Raw genomic sequence first — 23,823 nt, 5'->3', positions numbered from 1 at the left:
GTCTGATAAGCCTTTAAATGGTCCTAGTTACTTTTGTGTGACATGGAAGCAGAACCCTCCTACCTGTCACATGCATTTTTTCTGACGAGATGCTTATCTGAAACTCAAAAGCATTTATGCAAAAGCAAGAAAGTTTTGACATCACTTTCAGATGTGACATAGGCAGGCAGAGGAGAAGAAAAGCTTACAGGCAATGGCTTTTACAAAAACACGTACTATTGTTGTGGGTTTATTGTCTTTTTACATCAGTTTCACAGACCACGTTTTTGCAGTTTACAAATAAGAAGAAACAGTCATTTTAAATTGGGTAAGATTTGTGTATTGTTTATAGCCTCCTCTCTAATGCTTATGTTAGTTCCTCATTAGTATTGATCTTCAGCACTTATAACAGTGAGAAGTAGACTTTCTGATTTATAGATAGAAACACTCAGAAAAGTAGATTTTTGAAGAGTTGCCAGCACCCTGTAGCAGAATGAGAGAATGAATGTCTGCACAGTTCCATTCTCACCACCTAAGACCGGTCTTTTCCTAGAAGTGCTTATAGTGTAACATGCCACAGTCACACAACTCTAAATTCAAATGACTTTCAACTGGGTTTTTTTTAAATAAATTTTCACTGGGTTGTTTTTCCTCAGCAAGTGAGACTAGAGAAGTTAAAGATACCATCTGTGGTTACAGTTATAATTACCATGTATCCTAACATTTGGACTAGAGATGTTTCTGCCTGCTTACCCACGCTTCTTATGTTCCATTTACTGACATTTCAGAAACATTTCTTCATAAATCAGTTGAACTACACAGAAGAGCTGACTTATGGTTCCTAGTAGTGCCTAGATGGCATTTGAAAAAACTTTTTACAATTATTTTGAGATCTTTCTATGAGATTCTTCTTACGAGTACAGCTGAGAAATGTGCGTCATCTTCAGAGTGAGCTGCCTTCACAGCGCTGCTTGTCACGGATGAATATTGGACATCCATGTAGGGTTGATATTGCGGGGGCTTTTAACTGATGGCAACCAAAAAACTTTAACTAGTTGCCCAGGCTGGTGATTAATTTGTATCAACTAATTCTGCAGTCCTTAGTAACCTCCAGGGGTAGCATGACAATAACAAAAAGGATGAAGTGTAAGGTAATACACTTCACTGAAGAGAAAGTAAAATGGCAAGGTACTACTCGCCGTTAGCTTTTCTTCTCTGTGCTGTTTTACTAAAAATACTTAACACTCCTGTCTTATGTTAAATATCTGTTTATAAAAACTATTAATTTGTTCATTAACTTGACAGACATTAGAGTCAGAATCATAGTTTCTTGATTGAGAATGTGTTTGGCGTTAATATGATTATCCTCCCCTTTCTTATCACTTGAAGGCCACTAAATGACAAACAGAGCAGCAATGGGAATACGCCACTGAATACTCTGAACAACAATACACCAACCTCAGCTGCCAGCTCACCCAGACAGAACACTACTATTCCCAGCCGGAAACCAGGACCTCTGCCTTCAAGCCTGGATGACTTGAAGGTAAAAAATAAGAGTCCATTCATATTCATCACTATAGGTCATAACTTACAAGCTGTTACTGTCAAGAAAAAGTCTGGATGTTATTTACCAATGAAAACTGTACTGTCCTCTTAACTGTTGAGAATAAGATTGTCAGCCTTTTTGTGATCAGCTCTTCTGAACTTAAAAATTGGGTTTGATTTAGTGTCCTCACCTGCTTGGGTTCTAGCAATGGCATTTCCTTCCCAAAGAATTAGAAGAGGAAGAAGAATTTCAAATAAATCGTTGAGGTACATCATTTAATACCGTGGGTAAATTACGAGGTGCACTTTATGTGAAGTTTTAGCCCTGGCAGATTCAAACACTGGAATAGGAATTTCCTCATGATAATGTTAGTATATCAGTAAAGTTTAGCTAAGCAGCATGAGTTAAAAGATGGCCTAATAAATAACATATTCAGAGAGTTAACTGCTGTCAAGCCAACACACAAATAACACTAGCAAAAGAGAAGAGATCTTCTTACCAGAGTTCAACATCATCTGAAAAGCAACACTAAATTTCAGAAAAGCTTCTTGAAGTTACAAGTAACAGTGTAAACAAGTTCAAGGAGCATCTAGATGATGCTCTTAATTATGTGGTGTAGCTTTAGGTAGTCCTGCAAGGAGCAGGAGGTTAGATGTGATGATCTGTATGGGTCCCTTCCAATGCGAGACACTCAGTGGTTCAAATGTAAAGGCATTGCATGAGATTTTCTTCCTTCAGAAATACAGTAACAGGAGAGACCTAATGCAAACGAATCTGGAGAAGCTCATGGAGTTCAGGTCCAGGGCCTTTCTCTAGCAGGTCCAGGGCCATGTGAGCAGTCCCCACTCCCTCCCTGCACCTAGTGCTAGGTTCTGAGGGGTGGCAGTGGGTATTTTTTTAGGCTTGAAAGGATTAAAAAATGAGGTCAGACTCTCAAATGGGGAATATATTGTTGGCAGTTAAAGGCAATCTTTTAATATGAAACAAGTCTATAAAGTGCTATTCAAATGACAGTGTTTGAAATAAGCTTTTCAAACTTGGGGTTATTAGCTGTTAACTTTTTAAGATGTTTAAGTTGATGTCTGAGTCTGTGCTTTGCAGAGATTAAAGCTGTTAACTTACCCATTGCTGCGTAATGTATTGTTATTCCTGCTAATGTGGGTAACAGTAATGTGAGCCATATTTGCAGACCTTCTGTTGGTGGTTTTAACACTGAATCATCTAAATCAGTTCTGATGAAGGATTGCAGACTACGTTGTTGAAAAATAGAGAAGTTGGAATGTGCTCTCAAGCAAACGTAGAAGATACCAGACTGGGCAAAACAGCCACTGGTCACGGTGGCGGTTATTTAATGTGAAGTCACTGTGGTTCTCACAGATGTTAAATGGATTGCTGTAACTTTTCAGCATTTCAAATCATGAGGATCTGTAATTTAAATTTCTAGGCTGGAAAAGTACTGAAATATTACTGACATCACTACCTTTTATTCTTTTAGAGGTAGTTCTAACCTACATATAGCCCCAGACACTCTATAGTTAGGCGTGGTGTATGTATGCCATAAGCAGAAGCCATTCATTGTGACTGTTCTTTTTTAATTGGTATTCTGAAGCACTGAATTAATTTACACTCAACACATTTGCACTTCACTTCCTAAGCTTATTGGAGATTTGAGAATGTTTTTCCATCATAAATTAGATTAATTTTGACTGATTGTACTTCTTATGTTTGTACAACAACCCAGATGGCATGTAGCTGTAACAGTTATGTTGCTAATCAGAGGGAGAGCCTTTTGTATTTGATGGGTCCTCCAGCTGACCTGATAAAATTTCTCAGAAATAGAGAAATAGTTGTCCTGATGGTGTAACAGAGGGCTTCAACATGCTTGTGGTTAGTGCTTCCATCTGCCCTGCTGCCATCATCTGCAGTTTTGTTTCAGAAGTGTTTAGCCCAGAACTGGAGATGTGTGTTTGTTTTCCTGTTTTGAATATTTATGAAAAATCAGCATAACTTTGCTACTATTCACTGCTCAAATTTTGGCCACTTCAACAGTGCAAGTAGCACATCATGGAAATGTGCTCGTGGCTTGTGCATTATCTCAGAAGCCAGAGGTTAATAACTTCTGAGTATGCTGAAAAATATTTTTTCTTATTAAGATGTAATAACATAGAATGTTGAGAAATAAGGTTTAATATTTCATGATCTTTTACTGTTGTGCTTTATTTTATTTCAGGTAGCAGAGCTTAAAATGGAGTTGAAATTGAGGGGATTACCAGTGTCTGGAACAAAAACAGATCTTATTGAGCGTCTGAAACCCTATCAAGATCTTAATAACAATGGGGTTGCTACTAGTAGCTCTGTTACAGTAACCACTTCTACTGTGGCCACAGGTAACACTGGGGAAGTGACTGTGGCATTTCCTGTTGCAACACTAAATAAACCAGTAGCCAATACGATATCCAGCTTCCCTCCAGAAAAAACATCTACTGGACCTGGCTGCAAAGCAGTAAATACTGAAAACATCAGCTCTCCTTTGCCCATATCTCCCTCGCCTTCAGAACAATCTAATCTAAGCACAGATGATACTAGTATGGCAGATACTTTCACAGAAATGATGACCATGATGTCACCTTCCCAGTTCTTAAGTTCTTCGCCACTAAGAGCAAACGTAAGCGATGATAATCAGAGTCGCGGCAGCATCTCAGCCATGGAGTTCGATGTGTCGGAAAAGGACCGCAAGCTGCAAGAAAAAGAAAAGCAGATTGAAGAGCTCAAAAGGAAACTGGAACAAGAACAAAAACTTGTGGAAGTGCTGAAAATGCAACTTGAGGTTGAAAAACGGGGACAACAGCAACAGTCTCAGATTTCTGGTAACTCAGCTGCTTTGGAACAGAAGCAATTCAGCACTGCTGTCAAAGATGAAAATGCTCTTACTGACTGCTCTAGTACCAGCCAGGCTGTACCTGTAGTTAGCCATTCTCTAGGACAATCAGTATATACTAGTAACCAGAATCCCGTTGCCAAAAAGGCGGTTGTGATCAAGCAGGAGATACCTATGGCCAAAGCTGAACCTCAGAATGCCATTTCTCAGTTTTATGTTCATCCACAGAGGCAGCCACAAACAGCAGTTGTTGCCCAACCTCAAGCTTTACTAACTACCCAAGGAACTGCACAGCTGCTCCTCCCACTGTCTATCCAGGGACCGAATTCTGCCACTGCAGTGCAGCTGCCAGTGGGAAATATAAAGTTGCAGGTAAGGGTGTTGTTACTTTTCATCATGAAAACTCCTTGGCACTGTGTGCATAATTTAGTATCAATAGCTAAATATGCTGCTTCTAAGATTAATTTGAAAATTAGGCTTAGCGTGTTTCTGTTTTAGGGAAAAGAGTAGTAAAGACACAACCTCTTCATAACTTCTGCTAGTACTTGCTTTCTGGGCTATTTTTGTTCCCAGATGCTCTTTCCTGAAAAGTAACTGCCTTCCTGTGTGCTGCCTTCATGCAAGGGCTTTGATTTATATCAGCATATACCACTGTGTTGTTAGCTCCAAATTGTACTAGAAAGCCACAAACCCAGTGCTTTATTTTGAGGTATACTCATTGGCAAAATGTATGTTTGAGCTTCCTTGCATGGCAATGGCTCACTGTATTTGAAACTGGGAATGTCAGGTTGTAGAACTCCAGTGGAGTTACAAAAAGAAACCATGGTTACACAAATATTATTTCTAGGCTGATTATAGGTAGTATCACAGTGAATAAATACAGCATAAACCAAGACAGGTTATAAATGAAGAGGTATAAGGAGTAATCTGACCTAGCCAAAACAGTTCAACCTGTTGGTCTAAGGTAGAATTAAGCATATACTTCCCACTGGCATTATTGGGACATAGCTGTATGAAATCCCCAGCCACCCACATGCTGATTGTGCCAGCAAAGAATTCTTTCCACTCTAACATGCACTTGGCTGTTGTGGGCCTAGGCTTTGGTGCTTGCAGGTGTGCCATCACATTTAGCACTGGAGGGCTGTAGAAGTCTGATGGGCCGAGTCCCACAGACCATGATGCAAGAGCTATTCCTAGTAGCTACGTGCCCAGACAACTCTTTGTCTAAATTGTTATAAAATCCTGGTAGAATTCTGCAACAACCTTAAGCAGCTTGTTCTGGTATTTCACTTCAGTGATATTGCAGGAAGTTTTCCTAACTATGAGCTAAAATTCTCTTTCCTGAGGTTAGACACTTCTTGCCTTCCAGTGGCCATTAAAAACTACTACTCTCTCCTTGGAAACAACTATTTTTCTTGTATCATCAGTTTTATCTTTCTGGTTACTCAAACCTATTTCTTAAGAGTCGTTCTTACTGCCTATGTGCTCTTTATCTCCTGTAATTTTCATTGCCCTGCAGTAGACCCTCTGCAGTCTTTATTTTTCTTTAACTGTTGGCAAAATAAACAGCTTTGAGCTGTGAACTCACCAGTACTGGAGTAAAAGTTTTGTTTCCTTTACACAGTTCACACTCATCCTTCCCAGAATACATGCTGTTGCTATTCTGCATAATCTTTGCAATAGATTTTTACATTATGTAATTTACTGTGAGATATGAATAATGCAAATATTTTATCTTCATCCTTTAGGCTCAATCACAAGCTGGAATACAGACCCCATCACAAATACCTGCTCCTATTTCTTCCTCTGGCCTGGTCCAGACAGCACCTCAGATGCATACTCCACAATCAAAACAAAATACCATCACGCAGCATGCACTTGGTCAGACCCAACAAATCAGAAAGGTTTGTGGATAGCAATAAGCATTAAGATAAATAGTTGTGTAAACTAATTCTAGGTAGTTCTTTTAGAATCTTTGCTGTATCATCTGCATCATAGGTGAATGATTCAGTTGCCCGACATCTCTGTACCATGTTTTTCTGTGTGATACGAGGAGCTTGTGACTTCTCTTTCCAAAATATTTATCCCTGCAGGACTTTATTTTTGCAGTTGCAAAGACTTTTATCTTAATGGTCCTCTTAGGGCACCGCTCTCACTCTTCTTCCTCATAATTGGCACAAGTGATACACCACGTATTCCAGTCACTGGCTCAAAATGGAAGATTCTTGTAGGTAGTTCTTAAGAGAAAGCTTTTACCTATGGCTTCAGAGATTGATTCTTTTGCAAGAGTTCCTTTTAATTTTCCTATTTTCCTTGTTGATTTCCTCCTTACTTTATGAAGAAAGCTGTGGCCTCATACTGAGGACAGCATCCCTGAGGAATGCAGGGAGTGATTCACAGAAAGACCCTTTTCTTCCTCTCTATCCAAACCAATCAGCTCTGAAATTTCCCATTCCAAAACAGATGTTCATCAGCACTGGATGCACAGCTGTGAGTGCCAGTCCAGTCATGTTCATCTGGTAACTGTCAGCAATCTGGCATACCAGTAACCGCAAAAGAAAAGGCTTTCTCCTCCTTTGAGCCTTTTTTCAGGATGATTTCTGTTATTAGCAACTCAGAGATTGGATTTGGACCTTTATAGTCTCTTTATCAGTGCTATCGACTCTAAGGTTTCTATCACTTAGGAGAACAAGGTATTTCAGCCTGTCTCAAGGAAAAGATAACTCAGAAACAACTGAAATTTCAAGATGAAGAGGATAATTTTAATGGTATGTTAGGTGACTGTTACAAAATATCTCAGCCTTCAAAGTTTATATTTCAGTTTACAGAAGTGCATCATGAATGCCATGTTCTGATGTGATTCAGGTTTCTACCTATGCAGTGGCCTCTAATCTGCTTGTGTAAGGCTCTTACTCTGGATAAGAACTTCTCTTAGATGATGTATGGTCATGCCCTGCCGTTCTCTAGACAGCTATAATAAAGAGGAACACAACTAAATGAGTGTCATCACTCTTCAGGCTGCTTGTCTAGTCTGTTCAGTTTCATGGACAGAAGTCAAAACTGACATATATCCAAAAAGCAGATTTCTTCCAGGTCCTGGGGGATTTGCTGAGGGGTTAACCTTACCTCGTTAATTCCACTGGTCCAACAGCAAGAAATTCTCCAGTCATCCTGAGGCACGTGCCAGAGACTAGCAGCTTGCTTCCCTGGCTGTCTGGAAGTTCTTGAAATGATTGTAGGAGATAACCAAGAATTGCACCCTGTGCTGTCTCCCCTATTCAGCTCAGTTGTCATGGAGACCACAGAGTTGCCAGCTGACTTTAGTCTTCATCTGCCTGTCCTGGAGCAGAACAGCCTGCCTGTCCTAGCTGGTAATCCTCACACATCTACTGCCATCTTTTACACAGACAGTGCAACTGCACTCTGTTTTACATCAGAATGTTAAATACTGATGTGGTACCACAACTCAGGACACTCTATGAATTCAGCATTAGATCTACCTGTCTGCTGTTTGCATTTCATCAAGTTTGGATATTTCAGCAGGGTAGATTGAGTTAATGAACTGTGAGTAATGCTACTTGTTCATTTAACACTTTTTGGTGAAGCTGGTCTTTGTAATACTGATCACCTCCATAAATGGTTGTTTTCCATGCCTGTTTTCCCTTGCATCCATCTGGACTTTCTGAGGTAGCTTAGAGTTTTATGCAAACCAGATAATCTGTCTATTTTCACCTACACACTTGAGTTGTCTCTTAACATTCTAGCTACTGCATGGCCCTTGTTCTTCAAATCATTTAGCAATAAGGAGACAACTCCACAGCCACACACCTCAGTGGTAGATAGCTGGAAAGTACCAACAGTTTTCACAGAGATGAGTGACAGGTGGTTAACAAAAACTAGGATAAAGTCTCTCACAGAAGATAAGATTTGATTTGGTATTCAGACTGTACTCCACAAAGCTTACCTTAGCTTTATCTTCATTCCTGGGCCAAGATTTGACACACCTTTGTCATAAGTTATCTGGGAGTGATACTGAATATAAAATACCAGTCTTATGCACCCATACATTCATAACTCCTTTTCCTCTACCTTTAACTTAAAAATATAAGAAGACACTGCTTGAAATTATTTGCACTGAGTGTATGCACCATCAGTTGAAGAAATAAAGGTTCATATACCAGTAACCAAATTTACAGCTCGTACTCGAGTTCATTAGTTACATCTCTTGCCCGTCCCTCACTACTCAGATATCCATAGTTAAAAGGAATTAGAATTATATGGTAGAAACCAAACCATTCTGTTAAAACAGGCAGCAAAAGACAAGTGTGGATACATTAACTAGTTTGTATTAGGATAGAAATAAGTTCATTTTATTGACTGTCCACTAGGTGGGGAATCCTGCATACGGTATTGAGCTGCTCCCTACCCTTCGGAAGGTACATTTCATTTCCTCAGGCTGCCTGGAAAAATCACAGGAAAGTATTTTTAGTTATCAGTGATGAAGGAAAGCCTTTCACAGCACAGTTTCATTCAAAGAGTAATTGTTCTAGATTCAAAACTATCCCACAGGAGGAATATAATGACATATAAATATATTCCCTTAATAGGGAACTTAAGAAAGCAGCTCTAATAAAACTTAAGACTTTTTTTTTTTCAATGTTGTTTACCCAATGTCAGCACTTTTTTAAAAGCCCCACAACCTAATACTCTTATATTAATCCTTTACAGGTTTTTCCACCAGCTACATCAAATACAGTATTTTCCTATCAGACTGCAGCAGTTACAACACCTTCACAAACTTTTATTAATAAAACATCAAATTCAAACATTCACACTGGTGGTAATCAGATGGCCTCTGTGCAGAATGGACCTGCTGCTCCTAACAAGGTAAGGTTAGCCCTATAGTGTTCCATAAAGGTCAGTTTTATAGTACCATTCTTAAGTAATATGTGACTATGTGCATACTGCAGTTCACTCAAGGAGAAAGAATATTTTGTACTTTTTAATGAATATCTATATGTGTGTAAGAGAAAGAAAGAAACTATTATCCTTCTGCTTACCTGTACTATTGTTATTTGTAAGTATGTAGATTAGTATGACAAAATAGGATCATTTCTAGAACTTGCTACATCTTGAATTCTGGAGTCAGAAGGACTGGAGGTCTTCAAGACTCGCCTGAATATGTTCCTATGCGACCTGCTTCTGCAGGGGGGTTGGACTAGATGATCTCTAAAGGTCCCTTCCAACCCCTACCATTCGATGATTCTGTGATTCACTAAAGTGTATTTTTCAGTCATTATTTTATTTCACACAGCCTGGCTCTCCATCTCAAGCCCAGACCTACATTGTTCAACAGTCCCTGTTTAACAACACAGTATCCAAGGCAAAAGACCCTCCTCGTTACGAAGAGGCCATCAAACAGACGCGCAGTATTCAGCCGTCGCACCGTGAGGTAGTTATTTTTCTCATGTTTAGTCTATTCAAACCTTCTTTTTTCTTTAGAACTATCAGAGGCATTGCTTATTTCATTGTATTGTTTGGTGTCAAGATTTTTCTAACAGACCCTGTTGATATTTTTGAACTGTGTTTAACTACAGGACTCCTGTGTCATGATTCTTTTTATTAAAGCAACAGACATGTAAATAAGTCTTACAGTGTCCAGTTGGTGATAGAATTGGGATAATGCTGCTATTGCTACATAACAATAACTAGCCTTCAAGTGCCTTGTTTCAAGGATGTATGATACCCAAACTTCAGACTTAAAGACAATATATTCATATTTTCCAAAGTGAGTAAACTTGAGGAGAATGTGTGTGTGTGTGTTGATGCACACTTAGGCAAATACATCTATAAGGAGCGTAGGTGCTTGCTTGAAGAGAGTTTGTATTTAGTGAATAATGCTACAGAGTGCTTTATGTCAGTTTGCCACCGTACCCTTCATCTCTGAGGAAAATTGCAAACAAAACCAACAAGCATCCGTAATGACAAGCATTTCAGAACTATCCCAGAAGATAAAATCTTGTAGTGACTTAGTATGGGTTGCCAGCTTTGAGGTGGCAGACCCTCAGGCAGAAGCATGGGTATCTGATGCAATTTCATATGGTATTTGTCATGTGTGAGACATCCTCATAGTGAAGGCACACACGTTGTCTTGCAGAACTCTACCACTAGCAGCTAGTGAAGGGCCACCCCACTGGCCTCAAAAGCTAATCTCCTAATGACATAATACTTCCCATTTCCAGACTACCACCACTGTTTTAGTTTTGAGACCATCATAAAAGTCTCCACTTTTCCTAGACTGTTATTTGAAAGATGAAGTTTTGGGGGTTTTGTTACCTTTTGCTTAAGGTTCAGATATTCAACAGATGGCTGTTTAAACAAAGAGATAAGCAGTTGATGACAGCTCTGCCCCACTACCTTTTGGAAAAGAACACAAATCTACAGCTTGGGGTGGGGGGGAAGGGGACGACCAACCAACCATACCAAACAAAATGCATCTTAACTATTTGCAGGCTATCTCTGAGAGAAAGCAGTTCAGGGTTCACCCCCACCAAAGTCCTGCAGTTATTCTAGATACTTACCCTGGTACAAATCAGGGTTAGGAATTCTCCTTATCCTTAACTTTCTGCACCTCTCTTCTAGGTTAACTTTATGAAATCCTTGTCCTGCTTTTGAGACTTTTCCCCTATTTGTTTGTACTGAAAGCAACTGCAGGGATTACAAGTGTCTCTCCAAACTATTGCTCTGTTTTCTAGATTGACAGTTTCACAAGAAGAATTTTAGTCTTGCTCATGGGTTAGTACTAATGTACTATTGAGAGAAGCTAGGATCAATCAGCTTAGGAAAAAATACTGCATGAAAAAGAATAACCCTTGTCTCATGTACTGCAGGTTTCCAGTGCACACAGTCAGCAGATGGATGATCTCTTTGATATTCTCATCAAGAGCGGAGGTAAGCTAATTGACATCTGTGTGGTACAGAGATTTAAAACTTGGTCATAAAAACTCAATACCTCAGTCAAAGGCATGAAAGGCAAGAATTCTTCAAGGGAGAGGAGGTAGTAACTATCCAGCCTGGATAAAACTAGTACTTCTGAAAATTTGCAGTAATTATCTGTTACACACCAACAGTCAACCTGCTCTGGAACTCCTCTGCTTATAAGTTAGCTCAGGCAGAGCTTTTTGATAATCCACACAGCATTCAAACAATTGAAATAACACCTTAAGTTAGCACAGACATATCAACATTAGAGAAGCCGTGCACATCCATACAATGTCTGTTGAAACTAGACATAAAATACAGGAAGGGGAGAGTTAAAGCATGTTGATGCTAAAACTTTGTTAAGTAGAACCATGTATTCTCAACTGTTAACATCAAAGATGCATTACTGTAAAAATGTGTGAACTACTTACAGATATTATTGAATAGCAGCTTTCTTATGTCAGTAAAAATAAGGGAGCTATCAGAAGGAACTGAAATAACTCAAGTAATAAACCAAGTAGCTTTGCAGTAGGAGGAGGAGGCTTTCAGGCATAATTAGGCTTTGTAGACTAAGAAGACATTACAGTACTGGGAAATGTTCTGGTGCCAAGCAATTCAATTAACTTAATGTTTTGTACTACTGTCATAGGAGCATCTTGACAGCAGTGAATGCCAGGAGAGAAGTGAGTGATTGTAGGCTATTAGAAGATATTAGCCATATTCTAAACATCAAGGTATTTTCTCTTTTTTGAAGCAAGCTGCAAAGTCAGCTGAAGAAAATGGAGTAGACAGTGACAGACTGAGATAAGTGACCTGTGCAGTGAAAAACTCAAGCTACATTTAAAAATGCTTTCAGTGCTTTTATTAAAGTATTGCATGGGTAGTTCAAACAAGTTCTACCTCTGAAACAGAGGTGGAGGAAACATTGGTATGCTTACTTAAATATTTGCTTTGACTGTTACATTACTAAACCTGTTTGATCTTAAAGGTAAGAACTGCTCCATATTTGTGAAGTTGTCATAAAAAAGCAAACATTTCCTGATCATCTATATGAAAAACTAAGCCAAGCATTCGGAGGCCTTGCACTTACTTAAGCAAGTTCTGCACTGAAAGATGTCCAGTTTATTAATGTACTGCAAGAGGGTGTTTAGTAATGCTTTGCTTTTACAAAGCGATCATTTAAACAGATGCTTTTACAGGTTGTAAGGATGTGGGTTTTCCTTGGAAAGCTGGTACAACATATCTTGTTGGTGGAAACAGCACCTGTGCTGGAGGATTTATTTGCATATTCTGGGTTTTTTTTGTTTTTGAACACAGTTTTGAACATCCATTCACATGGAAGAACTAATTGGAACTTTCTTTGCTTAATTTCCTCTTGTTACTGCCACTATGTTACATGGAATTTCCTGATGTAGAGTCAGGAATAAATGCAAACAAATCACATCAATTGATCTCTTAGACCAGTTCCTCAGAGTGGACATGGTACTCAACAGGGATGGATCTGAATATTGGTTCAGGCATTCTCCTCTAAATGAGAAAATGAGTTGGGTCTGTAATTAATTAGTCAGGACATCTATAAACATGAAAGAGGTAAAGCAAGCATCTAGAAAAATGTTCCCTTTTTCATCAGTATAAATGTTCTGATTGCCTGGCATATTGCTGAAAACAGAACTCTGGAACTTGTTCTAAAGGACTTTGTTGTTCACAGAGACCTGACATAGTCTGATATTTGTAGGGTTGACTATCAGAACAGCAAAATTACTCTTACTCCATTGAGTTCACTGTGGACAACAAAAAAAGCACAGAAGTTGTAAGCCTGAGGATATATGTCATTACCTTCTCTGAATTCAACCATGGGGATTTCTTTTGTTGCAGAGATTTCACTTCCAATAAAGGAGGAACCATCTCCCATTTCTACAATGAGACCAGTAACAGCCAACATCACTACAATGCCAGTGAATACAGTGATATCCCGCCCACCACCACAAATCCAAATGGCCCCTCCCCCTGTGTCCTTAGAACCAACCACCAGCTTATCTGTAAGTTTGGAAAACCAACTTGAAGCCCTCTTGGATGGAACTTTGCCATCAGGTAATGAAATTCCTCAACTGACAAGCAGTAATGAGGACAGAGAGTCATTTTCTTTAATTGAAGACCTCCAGAATGACCTGCTCAATCACTCCAGCATGTTAGATCACTCTCACTCACCCATGGAAACATCCGACCCGCAGTTTGCCACTAATAATTCCTGTCTGTCTCTTGACCTTCCCGATACAACTTTGGACAATATGGAATGGCTGGACATTACAATGCCCAGCTCCTCCTCTGGACTCACTCCTCTCAGTTCTACTGCCCCCAGCGTGTTTTCCACTGACTTTCTAGATCCACAAGATCTACAGTTGCACTGGGATTAAACTGCACCCAATGAGAACACCTGCAAGTCTCCTTACAGCAGAGGTCCATTATTACACCATTCTGATTGCAGTTACGAGAAATTGAGACGACAGTGTTTGGAAGAACAAATGCTTGAAGCTAATTCCTTATTGGATTTTCAAGTTTACAACAGTGAATGGCTTTATGCTTCTATCAGTAATGATGCAGATCAGGGCTCTCTGAAAGCTGTATTTCACAAGTCAAGAAAGGATGATTGTACTCAGTGATTAAAAGTACCCCTAGGTAAATGCATCACAAATATTTAAGAAAGAAGTTAGGTCTCTGAGTTTGGAACGCTTAAATGAGCAACACAGCATGGCTAAACTTAGAGAAGCAAAAGTGAGATTTCAACTGCCTTTATTGACACAGTGATGAGCAAATGTTTGGGGGAGGGTGAGGTATCACTGCACTTCATTGTTCCTGTGGATAGCCTGAGCCAGGTTCAAAATGAATAGTGAGGGCAAAGGCAAGTAGAAGCACTGGCTGGTTCAGTGAAATTTCATATAGCTAGTCTCTTAATTTGTTCAAGTTGTTTTTATATTTTGATTTTGTGGTTTTAAAAACTTCTCCCACTCTTTAATCATGAGGGAAGAATTCAACTGCATCCAAAGGGATATTAAGTGTAACTGCAAGAAATCCACTGTAGCTATGCCAGGTAACATTGAGAACACTGATTTTTTTCTATAACAATGCTCTGGATTTAATAGCTAGGTTTTAATGTGTATATCAGACAGTTATTTGTATAACTCTTTTAACTTTGTATAGCTTATTTTTGTGAACAGAGGGGAACAGCAGTTTTCAAACAAGAGATGAGTAAAAATCCTAATTTACTTAGTGTTTGAGGATACTTGTTAGATCATTGAATCCAGTATCTCAGCATATTAGAACAGTTTGAGGAAGCAGGAAAGTTTAACACGGTTGTGCACTGTGATCTTGCAAGCATCTATGCAAGATAGTCCCAGTGCCCTCAATAAAAGATGTCTTTAGCATTGGGCAAGTTGCAGGGCACAGTAATGACAGGCCAACCATCATTTCTTAACAAATACTTAATCTGTTGAATAGCTCTGTCTACCGCTACATAACGTCAGGGAAGCTAAACAGAGAAGCTGCTCAGTGAGAATCCTACAGTGTCAGGATGTACTGGTTTGTGTTAAGAAGGCATATTTCATACCTGAAACAGATAATAGCAAAAATTAAGGTCTTACCTCACAGCACAGCACATGAAAATATTACTATTTTATAAACCTTAGTTGTTTTTTCAGAGTATATTGTGAAAGCAGCTGGAAAAACAAAGCAATGCGAACAGAAGAAATATCCTTGGACTCCTGTGGTTATTGCTCAGGTAATAGCTGTTAAATGTTGCCATAGATGATGCAGGCTGATAATCAAACACAAAATTAGAGTCCCATTAGGGAATTCCTAAATTAAGATAAAAGGAAACTGTCTCCTATTTCCTGAACAATAGAAATGTGATTTGTTTTCTAGTCTGAAAACTGATCTCATTGCAGAATTCCTTCCTCAACACCCACCTTCCAAGAGTTTGTAGGAACTAATTACAAAATGCTCTGAAACTTTTGCTTGCTACACAAATGATGTGTATCAAAGAGTATCAAAGAAACAGTGAAAAGAGAAAGTAGCTGTTAACTATTTAGTAACCTACATCATAAAAAAAAGAAAACCAAAACACAATCATATTAGTATTAAAAATATACTTTTGTCAGAAAATATTGTGGAATTAACTGCAAATTTATGTCTCCAGATACACAATGCTGTCTGGTTTACTTATTCTGGAGAATTCCATTGGCTTCAGATGAAGTAGTTAGATCATAGGTTCAGGGTTTGAATTGGTATCATGTTTGCATCATATCAGTTACCAGCACTTTAAACCATTACGTATCTTCCATATAAGTAAAGGAAAACAATCTGTGGACATTTTCAAAACAAAAGATAAACCTGAAAGACATCTCCTTATTCCTCCTTGCTGTGCCTACAATACTTGAGTACAATATTACACGTGGACTGTCTGCCTTAAACTTTGATGGGATAGGACTCTTCAACGACACTGAAAGAATACATTCACCTTTTTGCATTCCTTTTCATCAGATTGTCTTGGGAGCTAATACTCTGAGATACTAAGTGCCCTCAGCTGTTAGGAGAATAAGAATGAAAGACTTTTGGTCTGACAGGAACAACTTTGAGTGAAATTTAGTGTTCTGCAGTACTGTCAATTTATTACGTGTGATATGCCAGACATCACACCACGTGTGTGCTTAGAGTTACCCCGTCTGACCCTGCCTTCTGATTGAATAAAAGGCAAGTAAATTAATTTTTAGAGGACAAATTAACCTAGAGCAACTGTACTGTCATTTTTGATGTGCATGTAAATAGAGCTTAAAACTGGCAAAGTCATCTTGCTACCAAACTATCCTTATTGGCAGTGTAGAATGTTAACTGCTCCATAGGAATCTCTGTGCAGAAATAAACCCAAACAGTTGGGATGTGTTGTTAGCAGTACAGTGTAGCTTTCTACTCTCAAAGTCTATTTAAAAATTTAAAAGAATAAGGGATCATTTTAGTTTTTGAAGTACAAATATTCTAGTGTAGAGAATGTGTGATTACTTTTTTGTACATTTCAGAATTGTGTATTAGACTTTCTATATAATGGTTTGCTTTAGACTTTGTTCTGAAATGTGCTCTATTTGCCATAGTTCTATATGCCCGTTATGGCAGAAATAGGTTTTGCTTAGATTTTTGTGTGTGCATGTTTTACATGACAATTTTTATAACACAGATACAGTACATCTTAGAAACTAAATCACAACTGTGCAGTCTGACTGTACAGAATGGAATATTTCTCATGAAGAGAACGGTTGCAAAGGAATGCACAGGCACTAAATTTGCCATCTAATGGCTGCAGTATACTAACAGAACACGGCCTATCAAAGATGTTGTTAGTAGACCCTTCAAAGCAATTAAGAGTACCATTTTATCAGTGTGAGTATGAAAAGTTGGTGTTTATACTTCCAGACACAGAGACAAGTCAGACATGTTTCACAAGGCCAGTGTTAATCAAGAGAAGTCACGTCCTGCGTTTAATACAGAAGTGGCATTTGTTGCACACTTCTAGTGCCATTCAGCGTTAGTTAAGGCAAGTTAAGTTCACAGACAAAGTTTTGTTTAACACTATAAATAGTTAAGAAATGATTGTCCTAAATTTATGGGAGTTGTTCTACAGAAATTAGAGTCTAATCCAGCACTGTGGCATTGCAGAATCAGACCTTTAAAAAGCTGAGGCCGCAGCTTTTAGAAATAATCACTCCTTAATACTGACATTTCTTTCCAAAGTATTTCTAATTTCACCAACAGGAGTTATGTTTAAGGAAGCAGGTGATCAAAATAGAATTTTCAACATTAAGTGTTTATGTGAGGTAATCTCAGACATTCAGATGCCTGAAGAGTGTAAGCACCATAATGAGAAACCAAGCACAAGCTGCTCAACTGTTTTCAAGGCAGAGAAAATGCAATCACAGAATACATTTAACTGGAAGGGCATTATGTAATCAAAACACACTAAAGCTCACGGATGTATGCTGTTATTCTTTGTATGGCATCTTCAGTGTATTATAAACTTAAAGCAAATTCTATTAAAACTGGAAAAAAACCCCCCACATTTCTTCCACTTGTCTCTAGTAAATGTTCTGTTGAAACTCTTTATAGTGTGGACTACTAAATCGCTTTTTGATGACTTCTAGACCATCCTACAGATGGGTTTTTATGTGAGGTACGTGGAATGGAGTCGAGTACAGTATATACATGGCCAATAAAGAGCATCCACTAAAACCCAAAGTAATCTCAAATATTCCTTTTATACCAGTTTGCTAGGAATCAAGTGCAAAGACCAGATAGCTACATCATTCTGTAGTGTCTGATACTGATACAGAAAGACTTTTTAAGTGCATAAATGTATTTGTAGAAATCTAGCCAAAAGAGCCATTCTAGCCATGAGAGCAAAGTCTCCATAAAGGGCAGGGAATGGTTAGTAACTATAGAATCACATTATTTTTCTAAAAAAATAAGAAAATACACAGCTCAGCTATTCAGAAGACAGCCTAAAAGAAATGATAATAATATAAAGTGAAATAGGAACCAAAGCATTGCCATTTCTATTGCCAAAGGAGGCGCTTTGTATTTTGAAGAACAGGATATTAAATCCCCCAAAGTATTGTCCATACTTTTTTAAAACTGAGGATGTAGATATTTTCAGAGCTGTTTTTGATGTTTAACAGTACAGACTTGTTTTGTTGTTTGAGAAATTTGTATTAAGTAATAGCACAGGCTTTTTTCCAGGTAAGGTTTTTCTTCACAGTACTGCTTGCAGTAGAAATAACGCTAACCCTGGTAGGTGTTTCTCTTCTTGTTTTCATACTCATAATTATGTCTTAGCATCTCATTTTGTGAAAAGAAGGCGACAGACACCTGTCTCTAGGGCCCTCTTCCTTTAAGCACTACTTTACTGAATGCAAATTATGGCAATCAGGGCGTCAAGTTTATGTATTGCCTTTCTATAAGAAACCATGATGCCTTTGTATTTGCTGTTTGCACCCCTAAAATCAATTCCATATGTTTGAATGCCATATGTTTTGCACATTGTACTGTATATATGTAATGCATACTGTATTTTTATATGTGTACTACATTTATCAAATATTTTGTACATAGTGGCAATATTGTAGCTACTGAGGAAATGTTTGATATTTCAGCATTTTTGCTAAGTGTCTCAAATAAAAAAGGAAAACTGTGGTTGTGTGTCCAGGCATCCTACTTAAAAGTGAAAAATACCATTAATAATCAACAAAAATTCTGAGTCAGAAATATTTGGCCTGTATTCTAAGTACCTTTCTCACAAAGAAAAAGGAAGAAAAAAGAAATCTGCACTTAGACACACTCCAAAGAATAATGCTTTGTCTTCAAAGTCAGAGCCCAAATCTGTAAGAACAGAGACTTCCTCAACACTCCAAGTTTAGGTTTGGATTTTTTTCTTTAAGCAATGCTATTATATTAATTCTTTTCCTGGTTTTTATTCCTTTACCAGGGTAAGAAACCAGATATATGTGTACATTTATCATTAAAAAGAACCCTACTGTATGCACAAGTGTAACTATGTTACCTAACACACAGGTAAAATTGATGTGATACCGTGCAATATATTTTAAATGAAGTGGCTTCATAAAAATTAACTCAGCTGGCAACTAAGCACCAAGCAGCCACTCACTCATGTCCCCCAGCCCAGTGGGAAAAGAGTGAAACTCGTGGGTTGAAATCAAGACAGTTTCACAAGACAGAAAAGGAAGGGAAGGTAATAATAATAAACAAAACAAGTGATACACACTACAATTTCTCACCACCTGACCAGGTTGAAAAGGGAAGACTGAAAAGCCCAGAGTTTCTTCCTCACTCCAAGTAAGACTTTTTTTGAGAGAGAGAAAAGGCAACTCAAAATACACAATAAACAAGACATTCCAAAGAGGTACATCTTCCTATTAAGAACCTCTTATGTCACTGCCCTGCAACAGACTGGGGGAATCATAGGATGGTTGAGTTGGAAGAAACCTTAAAGGTCATCTCGCTCCACCCACTGCCACAGGCAGGGACACCTTGGATTAGAGCAGGTTGCTCAAAGCCCCATCCAACCTGCTCTTGAACACCTCCAGGAATGGCACAGCCTCTCTGGGCAAGCTGTGCCAGTGCCTCGCCACCCTTACAGGGAAAAATTTCTTCCTTACATCTAATCTAAACGACCTCTCTTGCAGTTGGGAGCCACTACACCTTGTTTTGTCACCACAGGCCTTTGGCATAAGTCCCTCACTGGCTTTCTTGTAGGCTCCTTTAGGGACTGGAATGGTTCAACTGAGCTGCTCAGATCAGGTCACATAGCAAGCTCCAGCTCTCAGAAAGCTGTGTCTGTTCAGTCAGGCAGGCAAGCCTCTATATTCCCCAGAGAGCTGAACCTCATTTGTGAATCAAATGCAGCATTTTGTTCACTTATGCAAATGAACCTTTAAGGCCCTTCACAATGAAGTCAAAAAACTATTAAAATATCATTGCAGATTACTGGGTGTATTTCACCTCACAATAGAAACCTCTGCTCCTAATTGAGTTACACTGTCACCAATACAGAAAGAATCCCCAAGTCAGTTTCTAGGGGCATGCTTAGCAGCTACAAAATACTGCAATTCTTTGTTATACTTCACCAGTCTTGAATTTAACAAGAAAGTAGTGCTTGCGTCACACTCACCTGAATAGGAGCTACCAGTAATTCTCTAACTATTAAAGAAAACAAGTACAAAGAATAAGGTTAATTCTGTGAGAAATTAAGGGATGTTTCAGAGTTATAGAAAAGATGAGAAAATTATTTCTGATGTAGAAAAGAGTGCACCCACTTTCATTCATGACTTTACTGAATTCTTCCAAGGTCTTCAAGATGTGCTGGATTGTGGGATTTTGTATTTTGTATTCTGCTCAGCTTGTGGTCTAGAACATTTCTATGCATTTCATAGAATCACAGAATGGTAGGGTTGGAAGGGACCTTTAGAGATCATCTAGTCCAACTCCCCTGCAGAAGCAGTGTCACCTAGATCAGGTCGCATAGGAACATGTCCAGGCGGGTCTTGAAGACCTCCAAGGAAGGAGCCTCCACAACCCCTCGGGGCAGCCTGTGCCAGGGCTCCCTCGCCTCAACAGTCAAATAGTTTTTTCCTATATTTAAGTGGAACTTTTTGTGTTCCAGAATGAGCTGTTAAACATGTACAAGCTTCTTTTCATGATGAAGCTGCTTCATTTAAATATTTACTATTGTACTTCCTCTTGTGGAGGCAACCCTCATACTCCATCACCCAAATAAAGTCTGTTGTGTGCTGATGACATCAGAATGTGACCAAATAGTACAAACCCCATAAATTACTAAGTAGTGCCCATAAACCTGAACAAATTAAAACTTAACAATGTGCCCTGTAAACTTCATAAAATGCCTTTTCTTTATGAACTTGAACCATTCTACAAGTTTATAGACCATACATGCCACAAACTTCCCTTTGGATATCACATACCAAACACAAAGACTGTAAAACAGATGCTATGCTTTTTGCCCGTGTTTGTGCATTACAGAATTTATAGTTTGAACTTATCAGACAAAACATTAGTTTTGGCAATTTGCAGTTTTTATTGTTTTACAAAGACCAAGAAATATAAACACACAACATTCCCTCCCAAACTGTGCTCGTATTAGTATTATGATGTAAGACCAAGGCCAGAAGGACTGATGAAGTTTGAGATTATGCTAAATGAACTTCTTCTACAAGCTAAACCCATGTTTGCACTAAAATCTGAATTATTAAACCAGGTTCTACAAATAGCCATTATCACATTTGTCTTTGTACAATATTAAACACTTATATACTCCTGCCTTTTAGTTTCTTGTATTATACAAATGTTGCTAGAACATTTGTACTATCTCAAGTCAGAGATGTTTCTTTGATAGTAAAGAAATCACACAGATCTTCCCATACCCACTACTGTAGTCTACAGCTCCACCTAGACCTTCCTAAAAGAGAATGCAACAAATCACTGTAACCCTGCCCCATTCTTGAGTCACTCCATGACAACTGCTATTGATTAAAAGATAAAACAGTGAACAGAAACATTCCTTCCTAAAGTTAGGACAAAGCCTAAGTAAGCTCGAGTAACTGATAACCAAAGAGTATTCCAGCCACTCCATAGCAAGTCGTTATAAATTGGTTACACAGTTGCAGGAATTCAGCATAAATGACTGTTTCCCTGTATCTCCTCAAAAGAAACAGGGAGATTTGCAGAAAGGCCTGACGGTGTACATGAAAACAGACATCAAAGTCCTCACCTAAAGCAACACCTCCATCTCGTAAGAGTGAGGCTTAGGGAAGGAAGGAAAAAACCCAGTAATTATTTTCTCCTTCCAACAAAATCTCTGACATCTTTTCAGCCTTGAAATCTTCCAAAGGCTTTCCTTTAGGAAATTCATGTTGTCTTTTAAAACTACTTTGTCAGAAGAGAACACTGCTTAAGGAGGATGCAGCAAAAAGAATAAGGGCTTTCACACAGAGCTCAAACAAGGACAATGAGCAATGCAAAAGACACATCCAAACAGAAGTACCCAGGCATCAAAAGACACCCCAGGCAATTACAAGTTTTAAAATTGAATTTACATTTTTAGTTACAAAAACTATTGTTTTGATAAATCAGCTCACCGTTAACAGCACTTGGTACAGACAGGCAGTAACATTTTTCAGACACACTGAGGAAGTTCAGCTCAGAGATTAGGCAACTCTTTTTAAATCAAATCAATCATTTCCTCTCTACTCAGACCTTGATGATTTCAAATTGAACTTTCAATCTCCCCATACAGTTAAGGAAGAACTTCAGTATTAGAAGTTGATTTACCATTAAATACTATTTCTGATGCCATCTGAATACATGTATTTAAAAATGTATTGTATTTGAAGAGGTGCAATTCATCTGAATTCCACACACAAGTCAAACAGTCCCCTCTGCTTCCTCTCTCCACAAAGTTACTTGTTTGCTCACAAAGACATGGATAAAACAAATGCAGAGGTGAGCTGCACAGGAACTGTGATGACAAGTTATAACTGGCAAGTGTGGCACATAACAGATCATAGGTTGTAATAAGCTGGTAGGCCAGAAATGAAAGGACACAGTCAATCATGATTTATGAAAATCTAACTCCTTCCTGCCACCAGCTTGGTAATACCAAGAGTGACTCTTTTTCAACCACCATAGATAATCTGCCCTCTGAGCTCCCTCCTTAAAACAGTTACAGATGTGAGGGCTGAGCGAGGCAGTTTTCACTCTCACATTTATCACACTTTTGAAGTGCTGCAGTGACCCAAACAACCAAGACAAAAGCAGAACACAACAGTACTATTTGAGCTTCCCAGCTTTCCATAGCCCACATGAGTGTATGTCCTTGAAAGCTAGTGATGAACAAGACTAGCAATTAAACTCCTGAAAACGTTCAGGTTGGCCAGGCCATCAGTTATGCTCAAAAGGACTGGAAAAAGTGTAGTAACGTTACAGCTACACCAAGACAGCAGCAAACACACTTAACAAGTGCTGACTATCTAGTAAGGTGATTTAAATTAGACACCTTTCACTGCAGGTGAAGCTAATTTAAAATGTTCTGGTTTTGGAAACACAGAATTATCACGGAGAAGCTGACAAACAGCAGCTTACCAAGAACTGAAACTTGTTCACACAGCCAAGCCATCGGGCAGGAGTTTTCCTGACCACGGTTCAAAGAATATCCCAAGAGGATACAGAAACATTAACTTTGAATGCACCTGAGTTACAGCACCGTCGCAGGACTAACCCATCTCAGCCTTTACAAAAGCCGTTCACGTGTTTGAATGCTTCTTCCAAAAAAACCCTCAAAACAACAACAACCAAAACAAACCCCAGACCAAACCTGATCACAGCTGGGACCAGTACCCTCACACAGGCCAATGAACAGTTTTCCTTTCATCCAGGAGGATGGAAAATAACTTGTGTGTTCAGCAAAACCTTCGTAAGGAATTTCAAGAGAATGAGCAGTAAAGGAAAACCAGTGCTTGTGAATGTCTAGGAGACAAAATCGAGAACAGTGCATCTATTGGTGTCCTTTCTGCACTTAACAGCCCTGAATCTTTATAGGGAACAAGTACCGGGCACTCAGTGAGCTCAATTCAGCATTCACCGTTTAATTATCCCAACGTTTCGCATTCCTGCTTCTCGGGAGGAGCAAAGTTTTACTCCCGCTGTTTTCCCTCCCGCTCTAGGCTGCTGTCCCAAGGCACGTCCTCACCTGGATGTCCCGAGGGTAACGCAAAGCCCCGCTGCAGCAGAGCGGCGCGTCCCGGCCCGCGGCGGCCGCGCGGAGCTCCGCGCTGCCCGGGGCGCCCCGCCGGGGCCGAAGCGGGAG

At 39.0% G+C, this 23,823-nt stretch overlaps 1 protein-coding gene and 1 long non-coding RNA gene across 4 annotated transcripts in view; one reads left to right on the top strand and one right to left on the bottom strand.

Annotated features, from left to right (window-relative positions):
• The window catches only part of MRTFB (myocardin related transcription factor B), an 82,501-nt gene extending 63,886 nt beyond the window's left edge, over positions 1-18,615 (top strand). For both annotated transcript variants that reach the window (XM_061991777.1, XM_010204615.2), the window contains 7 exons: positions 1,369-1,522; positions 3,756-4,775; positions 6,152-6,307; positions 9,132-9,290; positions 9,718-9,855; positions 11,294-11,354; positions 13,260-18,615. In XM_061991777.1, coding sequence (XP_061847761.1) covers positions 1,369-1,522; positions 3,756-4,775; positions 6,152-6,307; positions 9,132-9,290; positions 9,718-9,855; positions 11,294-11,354; positions 13,260-13,798 — 2,227 coding nt within the window. In that variant the 3' untranslated portion in view covers positions 13,799-18,615. The remainder of the gene's footprint in view (positions 1-1,368; positions 1,523-3,755; positions 4,776-6,151; positions 6,308-9,131; positions 9,291-9,717; positions 9,856-11,293; positions 11,355-13,259) is intronic.
• Positions 219-23,815, bottom strand: LOC133625073 (uncharacterized). 2 transcript variants are annotated; one of them, XR_009818360.1, is made up of 4 exons: positions 23,707-23,815; positions 13,221-13,298; positions 7,530-8,863; positions 219-4,262 (listed from the first exon to the last, which is right to left on the bottom strand). It is a non-coding gene; the product is annotated as an uncharacterized LOC133625073 (long non-coding RNA). The 2 variants fall into 2 exon arrangements; XR_009818361.1 differs by lacking the exon at positions 7,530-8,863.
• Between the last annotated feature and the right edge of the window lie 8 nt (positions 23,816-23,823).

This window comes from Colius striatus, chromosome 3 (assembly GCF_028858725.1).
Source record: "Colius striatus isolate bColStr4 chromosome 3, bColStr4.1.hap1, whole genome shotgun sequence".
Classification (NCBI taxonomy): Eukaryota; Metazoa; Chordata; class Aves; order Coliiformes; family Coliidae; genus Colius; species Colius striatus.
Note: the sequence above shows the minus strand (reverse complement) of the source record. Positions and strands in the feature narration are given on the sequence as shown.